At 30.1% G+C, this 13,820-nt stretch overlaps 1 protein-coding gene across 1 annotated transcript in view; it reads left to right on the forward strand.

Moving 5' to 3' along the window:
- The first annotated feature begins 1,207 nt into the window (after nucleotides 1-1,207).
- Nucleotides 1,208-13,820, forward strand: part of LOC145248031 (endoplasmic reticulum transmembrane helix translocase-like) — a 110,493-nt gene continuing 97,880 nt past the window's right edge. The window contains exon 1 of the mRNA XM_080109755.1: nucleotides 1,208-1,484. Coding sequence (XP_079965881.1) covers nucleotides 1,233-1,484 — 252 coding nt within the window. The 5' untranslated portion in view covers nucleotides 1,208-1,232. The remainder of the gene's footprint in view (nucleotides 1,485-13,820) is intronic.

Here is a 13,820-nt window from a genome sequence, read left to right on the forward strand (position 1 = left end):
AATTGATTGTTCCGGCGCGTTAAAAAAATGAAAAATGACACCCACGCAAATTCCGGCGTGACCTTTATATACCAAAGGTGCGGACCTAGTTGAAAGCACCCCATGTGATGTCTTCCGTCCAATGGAATTCCTCCTAGGACATATTTCAAAACTGATTTTCTAGAGCTCGTTTGGAGCCGATCAAATCGAATATAAACATGCACAAACACAAAATCTACCTCTTTAGTCTCTTAGCCTTTCGAGCATTCTTTCGTCTCTTTAAACTCTTCCGACTCATTCAACGCTTTCTCATTAGGACTTACCACGCGTGCAAACATCATTTATTTCATTTCCACTGCTCCGCGCATTAATACTCTCTTTTAACAGACGAACATTAATATTGTTTCTGTCACATATTTGAACATTCAAAGAACACAAAAAAGAGACTCTCCATCTTTCATATGAACTCAAAAAAAAAGAACTCAGAAATATTAAGAACTATGTTTTAACTTGTTATTGTTTGTTATTTCTATTCCGGAAATAAACCTCCGTTTGTGTTGCACATAAGATTTCTTATTTTCATTTTTATTATTTGTGGAGGAAGTCAGTTCCCAAAAAAAAGGCCAGGCGACCCCCATAAACGTTCGTGCAAAAAGGCAAGGTTTTAGTTTTTATACCTGCATAATTTTCGTGGGTGTATAACAGATGTGCGTGCAACTGGAACGCTCCTTGCCCAGCCACTCTAATGTCTGTGACTACAATAGTTAAAAACTACCTAAAAAATTATTGTAACTCTAACCCTAACTTAAGTTTTAGGTTATGTTCAGCAAAAGGTTGGTTCGGTTTAAATTCTGTAGAAGCACCAACATATTTTTGTGGAAACAATAAAATCTCAAACAACAAATGCATATATATATATATATATATATATATATATATATATATATATATATATATATATATATATATATATATATATATATATATATTCTTTTCTTATTTTTTAGTGTTTGTTTATTCAATTCTAGCTATAAATCGTCTGCTGACCCATTAAAGGGAAAGCACTCTCAAACTGTTAGTTTCGTATAAATTTATAATCAAACTAAAATATTTAAATACAATAAATATTAATTACATCATTTTATATGAGCATTTTTATTCTATAAAAATTATTTTCACGTTTGAAAAAATCAGCCACGCACCTCGCGCACGAATATATATTAGACAGAGCTAGCTCCAGACGCCAAATTAACATGGCGACTGTAGACGAAGACATCAAGAGTCTTACCTACTATAATTTCCGACCCTTGCTTCTTCGTGGTTATGTGGGACCTTTCATTGTGCTGTACACCATCTGGTTGTACCTGTATGTGTTTGTGTATGGCACAGAAGATTATTTCGATGCCGGTATCATCGCCGTCGGCATTATAGTGTTTGTACATGTGCTGACCAGGTTGTTTTGCGTTTGGTCGGTTCATGTCCAGTGTGCGCTAACCTGTTCAGTTGTAAGTCGTGTGATTTCTTCAGTTTTTTTTGGGTTTTTTTCTTCTTTCTTTTCAAAATGACCTCGCTTTTCTTTTTCCTTAAAAAAAAAAACACTTATATTTATGATTAGTTCATTTTTATATCTTGATGGTATTATTTTTTATTTATTTTTGATCTCTTTATTTTCTGTATCGTCACTTTCATTTTTGAATACGTACCAAGAAACTAAACATACAATATGGCATTTTTTTTTCTCCGAAATAAATAAACTTTCATATTTTTGCCCCCAATCTTTTAATATTATATAACTTTAGAAAACTAGAAAAAGTAATCTCAAAACATAAGAACTGGTATGCTTATTTTACTTATATTGTTGATTTGACCTTTTCTTGAAAGGGTTGGAATATCTATTAGTAAAATTGCGTGAGCACCTCTCGTGTATATATGTTGCTTGCCTCTCCGTGATTTGCACATTGTTGTTTTTATTACTATTATGAACTACAATGTTCAAAATAGGGACTAGTGAATTTATGGGCAAAACATTGGAAAATAAAGGTCTTAATATCCTAAGAACTACTTGCCAGCGACAACTTTAAATGTGATATTCGTTCGAAACAGATTTGAATATCCCTAAGAATCATTTTTTGGGGCGCTTATACAGTTTAGTCAAGACATTAAAAAATGAAAACATTGAAAAAAGTTATAAAGTTATATTGTACGTACTCGTTATAGTCTGAAGTTCTCTGAAAAAATTTTTACTTAATTTCATTAAGTAGTTTTTATTTTACAGCGAAAAAATCAGTTTATGATATCGAGCAAAATGTTCGATTTTTAGGAAAAAGCTAGTAATAAAGATGGGGAGGGAGTGTCAGCGCTTTAACTGGAGTTATCTCCCTTTGGCGAGTTAAATAAATTTCGTAATGGCTGACTTCAACACGCTCTCATAAAACCGTGTTTTTTTTCTGCTGTAAAATAAAAACTAGTCGATCAAATTAAATGAAATTTTTTTTTTTTTCGGAGATCTTCAGTTCAAAACAGATACGTACAATATACCACTTTTTTCGATATTTTCATTTTTTAATGTCTGGACTAAACTGTACAAGTACTATTTTTTAATTCTAAGTCTTCATTTCGTCTGCCAGTCTACAAATATCATTAATTATGGCGTTATGGAAGCATGGGCGACCCAGACCGGTCTCAGTTGAAAATCGCGACTCAGACCGGACTTCCTGTTTTAGTTTAACAACAGATTCAAATGATTGAAAAACATTGTATTCTAGTAATATATTTTGGTACTCATGCAGTGCATGAGTACCAAAATATATTACTTGGAATACAGTGCAGGAGTCATCATGCAATAGGTGTGTCAGAAATTTCGTGAAAATAGTGAATAATTCCACCCCATCTTTCCAAGCTTATAACTCTTCGAAAAATGTAATTCAAGCCCTAATGTTTTTTTCAATTAAAGGAGCAAGGACCAAGGTTTCATTAAAAAAAAAAAAAAAAAAGTTAAAAAAAAAAAAAAAACTTTTTTTCTTTTTTTTTTTTTTTTTTTTAAAAGGTTTTAAACATCGGACTTTACAGGTAAATTTCTAAAAAAAAACAGTACTTTTTTTTGTTTTAAATTTGAATATATTATTTATTGACCTTTTCTCTTCAATTTGTGATATATAAGACTTTGGTACATAAATTAATTATTTACTTTTTAATAGACATTTCAAAACGAGAGACGTGAATTATTCGGCCCCCTGTCTTTCCAAGCTTATAACTCCTCGAAAAATGTAATTCAAGCCCTAATTTTTTTTTCAATTAAAGGAGCAAGGACCAAGGTTCCATTAAAAAGAAAAAACAAATAACGTGGTTTAAAAAAAAGGTTTTAAACTTCAAACTTTACAGGTAAAATTCTAAAAAAACAGTACGTTTTTTTTGTGTTTTAAATTTGAATATATTTATTGACCTTTTCTCTTCAATTTGTGAGTAAATTATTTACTTTTTAATAGACACTTGAAAATGGAGGGGGGCGTGAATTTAAAAAAAACGTTTGTCTAAAATATTATATTCGGTTTATTGGAAAGAACATAAAATTTCACATTGACCCTGAAAAGCCTTCTCAGTTGCAGAGCAAACGACCTCGTGATTGTGAGATAGTGGGGGAATTGTTGATTGTCCATTACTTACTACATTGTTGTAGATTTTCCAGAAGTCGCAGGTTCCTAATTTCTGTGCTTCGATGCATTTTTTTTTGGTGGTTTCAGTAAATTCTTTCTTAGCTGTCGCTATTTCTTTCTTACAGTTACTTCTATATACTTCTGCCTGTTTGAACTGGACTTATGTCGGTTAAATTTGCTGTACACATGCAGCCTTTGCCCTATTGCAGCTGCACAAGTAGAAGTAAACCATTGGGGAGAGTGGGGCTTGCTATAAAATTTGCACATGGGAACATGTGCTTCAATTGCCGTTTAGAACCATTCAGTGGCCTCATTTGCGCAATGTTCAGCAGGAAGTGAAAAGATATTTTGCCATGGAGCGTTAGGGCAGATCGATTTTGGAACCCTGGTGAGGCAATGATGATGATAGTTGGGGTTTGACATAGAAAAGACCTACACAAAATATTTTTTTCAAAAGCGTTATCTTTGCTTGAGGAAATGACTTTAAAAGTTGAAAAATTGAAGCTATTATATTCAAGAACGTCCCGTCATCAAAACAATCAGTAGAATAATTTTTAAACTACATTTTTAAATAAAATGAGTGAGGATAATGAATTAATAAAATAAATATTAAGTGTAAAGGCAAAATTATGTTTTTTAAATAATAACGACCAAAGTTCGCTTTTTCATTTCAGAAACTTTTTTGGGGGGTGGAAACATTTCAGATTTCACCGTCGCAAAGCACACTCGTTATTGATATTGAAAATTAACGTTTGTTTATTATTTAATTTGAAAACATTACGATTTAGGCTTAATTATTTCGAAAGGAAAAACTAAAAAGACTTGTTTAAAATATATATTATTATATTTCAAGTGTCTGCAGTGAATTTAAACATATTTGTTTTATCTTTTTTAATTTGTTTTTCTATTAGGTTGGTGTAAAAGTAATGGCATTTTTTGACATTCATTTGAACGTCAAAAACATTTTTGCACCAACCTAATATTTCACATCAAATTCTGCTTGAAGTTTTTATTAAAATATGATAATACTCCAGTTTTATATATAAAAAAAATAATACATACAATTTTATTCTACACATTCTTTACGAAACATAACCACATAAATTTTCAAGTTTTTCCACTTAATAAAAAATACTTTGCAGAAAATTAGTGTAAAATTTTTATTTCTTTTATTTTTAGGGAGTAATTGTTTTTTAAGCAGTGTTTTTCTTCTAAAATTATAGTTTTTAAATCAGATAACTCACAAAGAATAATACAAGTAAACAAGGAAACTCCTTTATAGGTTTTCGTTATTTGTGCTTCTATGTTATTATGCTAAAATTTATTTAGAAAGCCATTCTTAACATGGGGAAGATAGGTGTTGTAACTATTCTGTACTGTCACCTAGGAATTTAATAAATAAAAAATTCATAAAAATTAAATTTAACTTAAAAATACTATTAAAAATAGCATTGTAACATAGATTTAAAAGCACTGATTTTCCAAACTCTAAACACTAAACTCGTTTAAAATGGCACAGCTACAGCAAGAATGAATCTCTTTATGGATAAATTCATGTTATCGAACAAGGAGCTGCTAAAAATGTCTAAACTCAACACTACTATGCCTCTGATTTGGTTTGGTCCTCTCTCTTCAATACATCCAATTCAACTCTACAAAGTTTTTCATTATTTCTTATAACTAGCACTTATTTTTTACATATGAAACTGGAAGATAGCCTAAAACAGTTTCCTTCAGTTATAATCCATTTATTTATTTTACTTTTCAGATTATAATGTCAGTAAAAGCACGGCGTTCAGTTTTAACCTGGGGTTTAACAAAATTTGCTGGTCCACCTTGTCATTTGGATGAAACAGCACCCTAAACTTCACAAGTCATCCAGTTTAGTTATTTCCTCAAAAACAGTTATCCCCACTTAAAAAATAGTGAGATTTCTAGGTTAACTGCTAAGGAATTAATTAGTATTTGGCAAGCAGTTAATCCACAATTGCCCTTGTTAAGGGAACGTTATATAGGACAGAAGGTCAATATATTTTGCTATAAAAGGGCCAAACAGATTGACAGGAAATCTCTTGCAGCAACCAAAGTGAAAAGAATGAAGGAACTGCTAGACAGATTGTTTGATATATTTTCTTGTAGCTGTAAACTTTCTGTCTTGAGATGTGATGACTTTGCAGTAAAGTGCAAGACAGAAAATTGTCAAACAAGGCACATAATCTGCACTTGTCCTTCTAACATGGAGGTAAAATTAATTCTATAGATTCACCTGCAATTATGTTCCTTTTTTTGTGGAAAATAAAATATATTGGTATTTATTATGTAATCTTGCTCTATTATTAAACATGCAAATTTTGCAATTTTCAGGTTCCACTAGAAGAACTGCCATTTAGAGCAATTTTTAAATTAATTGATGGAACAACAAAAAGCCTAACAACATTTACTGGTCCTTTGGGGAAACTTTGTATCAATAGTTATCAAGATTTGGCTCAAGTAGAATTAAAAAAAACTTAATGTCCCTCCCAATCATCATTATCGTACAGCAAAAAAAAAACAATGTAAGTGAAGACCAGAGGCTAATTTTCGAGGTTACTGTTGCCATTTCACGAGCAGAAGTTAACCTAAGATATGCAGCTTAGAAAATTAGGCCTTAGAATCAAGCAAGATGGCTAACATAAGCCACAAGGTTAATGTATTTGTGGACCAGAGATGTCTGTCCTCAAAAACACTGATAAATTAAACATTCTGGTCAAATTTATCATCCAAGTGTATGCAGTTAGTTGGTTTGCGATCAAAACTGACAATTTTTTTTTAACCAACAACAGTATATTTTAATATGATTCAGAGAACAAAACAGTTTACTGAAATTCAAATAACTGTTTTAAACAGTTCAAAATATAGTGTTTTACACTACTTCCGGAAAATATATCAGTGATAAACTCAGATGAATTGGATGTGAGAGAAGATGGCATTCAAGCGATTTTGTCTATTAGGTAAATAAATATTTATCCATTAAATATTATTAGTTTTCTCAATTTACCCAATTTATTATACATCACAAAAATAAAAAAAAAAATGAAGTATTTTCAAATAATTTTTTTTTTTTTAGTTTTTTCCATAAATAGTGAACTGCAAAAAAAAAAAAAAAAATGAAAAAGATTACTATTATCAATTTTGCAGCCACACACTGGTAAAATTTGATTGATTTTTCTCAAAAAGTTGTATATGGGCAGGAAGCAAGACATAGACACATTATTACAAAGTCATCGTGCTAGTAAATTAGACCTTTATTTTACTCAAAAGGAAAGTATATAGAAAAATTTAGTTCTATTATAACAGTTATTGCATTTAATAAAAAACTAAAATACATGGTTCTGGAACTTGTATCAAGTTGTTATATTGTGTAATACATCTCCACATATCTTTTTGAATTGTGAAATTTAAAAAACTTAGTTGCTCATTAACTTTTTTACAATTTTTATTTAATCAATGTAGTAAAAGTTGATATTTTGCTAGTTATGATTCATAATAAAAATTATAATTCATGTATTTATTTTTCTTTCAATGTATTTCATATAAATATATCAATTTTAATTGAATTTTTTTATAAAAATAGTGAAATTTCAAAGTCAGTTTTGTGAAAAATGCTATGAAAACGATTTTTTAAATTAAATGCTCAATTTTCTGTTCAAGATAGGAATCTAATTTTTGGTATCTGTTCTTATCACATCAAATCCCAACTATCATCACCAGTGCCCTGTTAATTTTCTGAAAAAAGTTGCAAATCAACCTGCCCTAATAGGGCGTTCCTGACGAGATCCCTGATCGCTTCCCAGTTAGCCTTTTTATAATATCTCATTGTTTTGAGCAGTGGTTTTGGCTCTAAAATTTAGGGCTATTTCAACCATTACCACTGCATGATCAGTGTTCCCAAGTGGGCTGTGGGCATTAGTTACACAGTCATCGGGAACTGTGGTCAGAAACAGATCTAGAAGTGATGCGTGTTGTTCTTACTGGTCCGGGAAACGGGTTGGAAACGTAACCATCTGTGATAGGGAACGAGATATACAGAAGTTGTGTTGTGATACCAGCTGCGTCTGTGAGTAGAAAATCCAATTTTTGCCCGTACCTAAAAAAAAAAGCATATCATAAAACTTTAATTAAACTTGGAAATATGATTTAAAAAATAGCGTGGATCAGTAAGTGCAAGTACCTATATTTTCATAATACTAAAACAGATCCAAACCATTGAATAACATCGTATTCTATTTTTTTAATAAATATAAAGGAATATTTTGTGGATTTCTAACAGTATTTTGTATATTTTTTTTTATTTTTAAGTCATTATAAAAACTTTAAATCTTCAGGTGTTAATTTGTAGCCATTATTCATGTTCTCACCTAACGCTCGACACTGTTTTTCGAACCGAATAAAAGTTTTAAAGTGAATAAAACAACTAAAAACTTTTCCAGATAGGTAGAAGAGAAAGTTATCTTGTCTCTGACAACATTTGTTATGTTAGTACTTTTTCGTACCTCTGTGGATTGTAAAATAAACCCTACCTTTATAATACTAAAACAAATCCAAACCATTGGAAAAAACGGTACTTGTACAGTTTAATCAAGACATTAAAAAATGAAAATATTGAAAAAGTTTAAATTGTACGTATCCGTTATAGAATGAAGTTCTCTGAAAAAAAATTTCACTTAATTTCATCAAGTAGTTTTTGTTTACAGCAAAAAACAATTTGCTATGATACCGAGCAAAAGGTTTGATTTTTAGGAAGAAAAGCTAGTTATTAAAGATGGCGAGGGAGTCTTGGCGCCTTTACATGGAGTTATCTCCCCGTGGCGTTTCTAACATCCAAACAAAAATTTTTTGAAAATGTAAGATATCTGCCTTCAACGTGTTAAAAAAAAAAAAATACTCTATCAAATGAAGTGATTTTTTTCGGAGATCTTCCAGTTCAAAACGGATACAATAATATATAACCTTTTTTTTTTTTTTTTTTTTTTCAATATTTTCATTTTTTAATGTCTTGATTAAACTGTACAAGTACTGAAAAAACATTGTATTTTATTTAAAAAAAAAAAAAATAGTGGAGACATTTTATTATTTTATGCAAAATTGTAAAATATATGTAAAAAATTAAATTGTGTACAACCGTTTCATATTTTCTTTCATGCTCATTTGTTTTGTTTTTTATTATTTTACAATAAAACCAGACCATTTCTTCAAGTTGAGGTCTTCATCTGAAGATGGTACAGTCAGATCTAGGGTCGCCCATATTTCCATAACGCCATGCGGGTTTAACTGGCTTCCCTCAAAGGCGGAAGTTCCATGGGAGTATGAAATTAACCAACAGTCCCCAGTCGCATGTATAGGTGTATCAGAAGCCACCATTAAAAATGCGTGATAAGAATTTGAATAATTGAACTTACTATCTTTCGAAGGTTATAACTACTTGAAAAATGTAATTCAAACCCTAATTTTTTTTTTTTTTTTCAATTAAAGGAGCAAAGACCAAAATTTAAAAAAAATAATAGGTTTAATAGCAAATTATGCAATTTTTTTTTTTAATCGATTTTCTTTAAAAAAGATTTAAAGAAAAGCAACAAAATTTTACTTACTTTGATTATAAAAAATATATATATAAATTCCAAAAAAATCACTTGCCTATAAAAATACTATTCTATGGGTACTTTCATTGTTAAGAATTTATCCATATTTATACTTATATTCCATGTCATTTTTAGATAAAATACTTTTTTAAACAAGGACTCCAAAAAAAACGTGAACTCAGATGTTTTTCACTGTTCAAATAAAGGGAGATAAATGTCTGCTTTTCCGGAGTTTATCTTCCAGTGGCTTCAAAGCGCCTCAATTAATGTCGCTTTCTATTGCGTGCTGTAAACCAAAATTAGTATTTTGGGGCCACCTTAGATGAAAAATGAACACATTCACTTATCAGTTTTTGCCGTTTAAAGAAAAAAAAACATTCTACCGATTTTTTTTTTTTTTTTTTTTTTTTCCTCAATGAAATACATGAGTTTTTGGTTATTATATTTTATTTCTTCTTTATCGAGTGAATTTTTCTTTTTTAAATATCTAAAAGAAAACATTGAATGAAATACAAAAAATTGTCGTCAGCATCTGATATTTACTTGACAATCTAAGCATAACGAGCTTTCACTTTAAAAAAAAAAAATGAATGTGGTTTAAAAAAAAGAAAAGGTTTTACACTTTGGACTTTACATGTAAATTTCCAAAAAACACTTTTTTTTTGTTTGTTTTAAATTAGAATATTTTATTTATTGATATTTTATCTTCAATTTGTGATATATAAAACTTTTGTGAGTAAATTAATTATTTAAATTTTAATAGACATCTCAAAATGGGGCGGGTAAATTTAAAAAAAAAAAAAAGTTTGTCTAAAATATTATATTCAGTTTATTGGAAAGAGCATAAAATTTCACATTGACCCTGAAAATATCGTAAAAATTGAACCAATAGAAAAATTTTGATAGATTTTTAAAGTTAAATTTTTTTTCTTCAATTTTTTAACTCATAAAATTCAATTGATTTCGTGGCTGCATGAACACGCGCCAGCACTTTGTAAACACTGTTTTTTTTGTTTTTTTTTTTTAAATAAATATTTCTATTTTTTTAAACAACTTTAATAGTTTATTTTGGAAGTATATTCCTTAAAGAAAATAAACAACCCATTTTAAAAAGAGAAATTACAAGTTTTTTTGTTTTTTTTTAATTTTATTCGCAGTTTTGTGTTAGGGATGTCAAAAGTTTCCCCAAAATTCTGATACACCTATCGCATGTATGATTACGATTTGTGTCTCCACTTCCAGTTGATGCTTCGTTTGTAATTGAATTATAGTATTTTTAATAAAATTATTAGATGAAAGTTAAAAGAAAGAAAAAAAAAAAAGGTCCAATCTCCATGTTAAGAATGGTTTTCTAAACAAGTTTATTTAGAAAAGCCAAAAGTGAAATAGAGATGCGGATAAAACTTGTGGAGATGTTCTATTTTATTATTGTTGTAAAAATGGAATGTAAATTTAAATTTCGTTCCGTTTTAAATTCGGTACCTTTTTACATTATGTCCAACTCCTCATTCACATTCAACATGTCAACTTATACAGGTTTTCGGGTATGCTGACAAGATTAGAGGTGTCTATTCCGAAAGCCGTTCTTAACACGGGGAGGTTGGGGTGTTTATTCATTGTAAGTATATTTGAAAACCTTAAGTCGACATTTTCCATGTGAATGGTGAGTTGGACTTATGTAAAAAGAAAAATGCCAAAAAGGCAAACAAAATAAACTTTTTTTGTTTGAAAATTAAATTCGTTTTTGTTAATAAAATTTTATAAAAAAAAATCTTTCGTTTTTATATATATGTATATGTATATATATAATTTGAGGTTGCTATTTTTCAAAAGTAGGGTAACCAATGAAATATAACGAGGTTAATACAAGAGTGCTCAATATGGAAGTAGTTTTTGATTGTAGTGAGGAGGAATATTTTATGGTGAAGTTACATATAAACCTAACCCCACAATATTTCATCATCTGAGGGTGTGCTGAATATACAATTTTTTGATATTTGCCATCCGAAGGGTTGAGCTTTAAAACAATATGAACTTAACTTTAATAAATTATTTTCAGCCAGTTCAGTACTTTAAATCATGAAATATGATAATCTCTTGTTCAAATACAATCAGGATGCAAAGTAGAATTTAATTGGAGAAGTACTTACTATTTATGTTCAAAATATGGTGTATAACATTAAGAGATTGCAAATGAAATGATAAGGTTTTGTAGTGGAGTGTCTTCAATAAGTATCGATAATTGAAAAAATCTGATGAAAGGAGGAACAGACGATTTTGACTAAAGTTAACGCCTTATACAGTCTAATATCACAAGTGCATTTTGGAAATTTTACCGCACCAGCAGAAAGGATTAGCATGTAAAATCAACAATAGGTTCTTTGATACGAAAGGGGCATGTTTGAAATGAATGTTTCTGTTGAGAGCACAATTGAACCATGATACTTGACTTTTGCATTTCAAACTTTAATTCAAGCCATTATATAAAAATAATTTTATAAAATCAACAGTAGGTTCTCTACAGTGCAATATAAACTACAATGCATTCTGGACTAAGTCACTGTGGGGAGGCATGTGAAGCTTCCTCCAATGTACCACGGTGGGTTCCCAAGCAATCGATTTGTTTAAAAATGGGTGACATCACAGATTTGGATGACGATAAAATATGTGAGGGTGGAAACATTTGTTGATCCTCATTGAATCCCAGGCAATCTCAGATCTCCCTGCTAATGTATATATATGTACATATATCACCTCCCCTATAAAAGCAAATAGCCGCATTTAAAAACATTAATAAATGTTATAATTAAAAAAAGTAGTGCCTAATTGATGATTTTAATCTGGAGATTAAAAAGAAAGTAAATAACGGGAGGTGAAGGATTATGTATGTCAATTTATTAAATGCAGCAAATTTTATGATCGACTGATTAAAAATAAATTCCATATGAGATTATCAACTTTGCAGACTATTATTCAGAAGATTTAGAGGATTAATCTAAACTTTTCAGTCAGGATAGAATTAAGAGAAAGAATCATTGTAGTCTTTCAAGCTATGTCAACCTTATTACAACAATTACTCTCTAGTTTTTTTTATTACATACACAGTTGAAGTTCTCACAAGAGCTATTGCCATTGATCATTCATTAACAACAAGTGGTGTTCCTTGGAGCTTGAATGACAAATCTCCTCAGATTTCCAGTACTCTTCTTTTCAATGACTGTTTTAAATTACTTTCTTTTCATAACAACCACAATGTCCCATCGCATTGCATCCTCTTGTTTGTTTTACATGTACTTTTACCAAATGTGCTCCAATGAACTTATTGTATTTATATCTCCTCAACCTAAATACTTCCAACTAGTATCAAAACTAAAAGTTTCATGGAAAACTTGTTGCTCTAATAGCTTCTTTCTTCAAAGCGTTTGCCTTTGGAATTCCCCTGCTGCTCCTATTTTCCTTACAGTATCAACATGCAGAAATTTAGATGTAAACTGCTGCACAATCCTGCATTTAAGACGCTCCTTCATACATTTATCACTAGATCACATTTTGGTGGCAATATGCCTTGTTTAAGATGAATTAGTTTTAAAAAATAATTTTGAGTGAATTATTGGCTTTCTCTGGAATTTGAGCAGCAGTGTGCCTTTCCCAGGATTCCAGCACTTTCTGTACACCTTTTAATATAGATCTCAATGATGCATTCTTTGTTCAGTTTTTCTACTTTCCCTGACCCTTCAGTCATTTTCTGTGGCAGCAAGAAATGCTGGTGCCATGTGTTGCTTATTTATCATTATTATTGTCAACACCAATCACCTTTTTCTATCTCCCAATAATCAGAATGAAAAAAGTTTTGATGAAAACTGACGGGCTAACATTAGCAAAATAAATAATAAAAAAATAAAAATTTTGATTTTAACATAAAAAAAAATAAATCCTGCACTCAGAATAGAAAACAATTAGTAATTTTTACTCTTTACCTGACGATATTTATGGAAAAACAAGAATGAAATTATATCATTTTTTGCATGATTATAAGTATTATGTATTTTATGATTGTTAACACCTTGTATCTGGTGTGGCATTAACCATGGGTGGGTTGAACCGACTTCCTCAAAACAAGTGATCCCCAGACACATGTATATCCTTGCTAGAGGAGATGAAAGCATTAGTTTTTTGAAGTTATTTACAGAGGTATTGCTGTCTTCTCACAAATAGTCACTCATCTGGTACTTGTCAGGCTTAACTTTGGTGCAGCACGATTATGCCATATATAACATCCTATAAGTATTGTGTGCAAGTTATAGGAGTGGTAAAATATTCTACGAGTTGAATTCTTTTTAGTGTTTTATCATACACCAACAGTTAATAGAAATAATACTTGAACACAAGGAAATAAACTGTCTTTTAATTCTTGCTCTTAAATTGTACAACATAACAATTACAAATACATACTGTTTAGTTCTTTCCAAGCTGTGTTTGTTATTGCTGTGTCAATAATGTGAACATTATTATTTTATATCTCATCTTTTTGGAGTAATGTCAAATGTTGAAGATCTTTTCTATTTTTCTT

This window comes from Euprymna scolopes, chromosome 26 (assembly GCF_053919585.1).
Source record: "Euprymna scolopes isolate OS-2025 chromosome 26, ASM5391958v1, whole genome shotgun sequence".
In the NCBI taxonomy this organism is placed as follows: Eukaryota; Metazoa; Mollusca; class Cephalopoda; order Sepiida; family Sepiolidae; genus Euprymna; species Euprymna scolopes.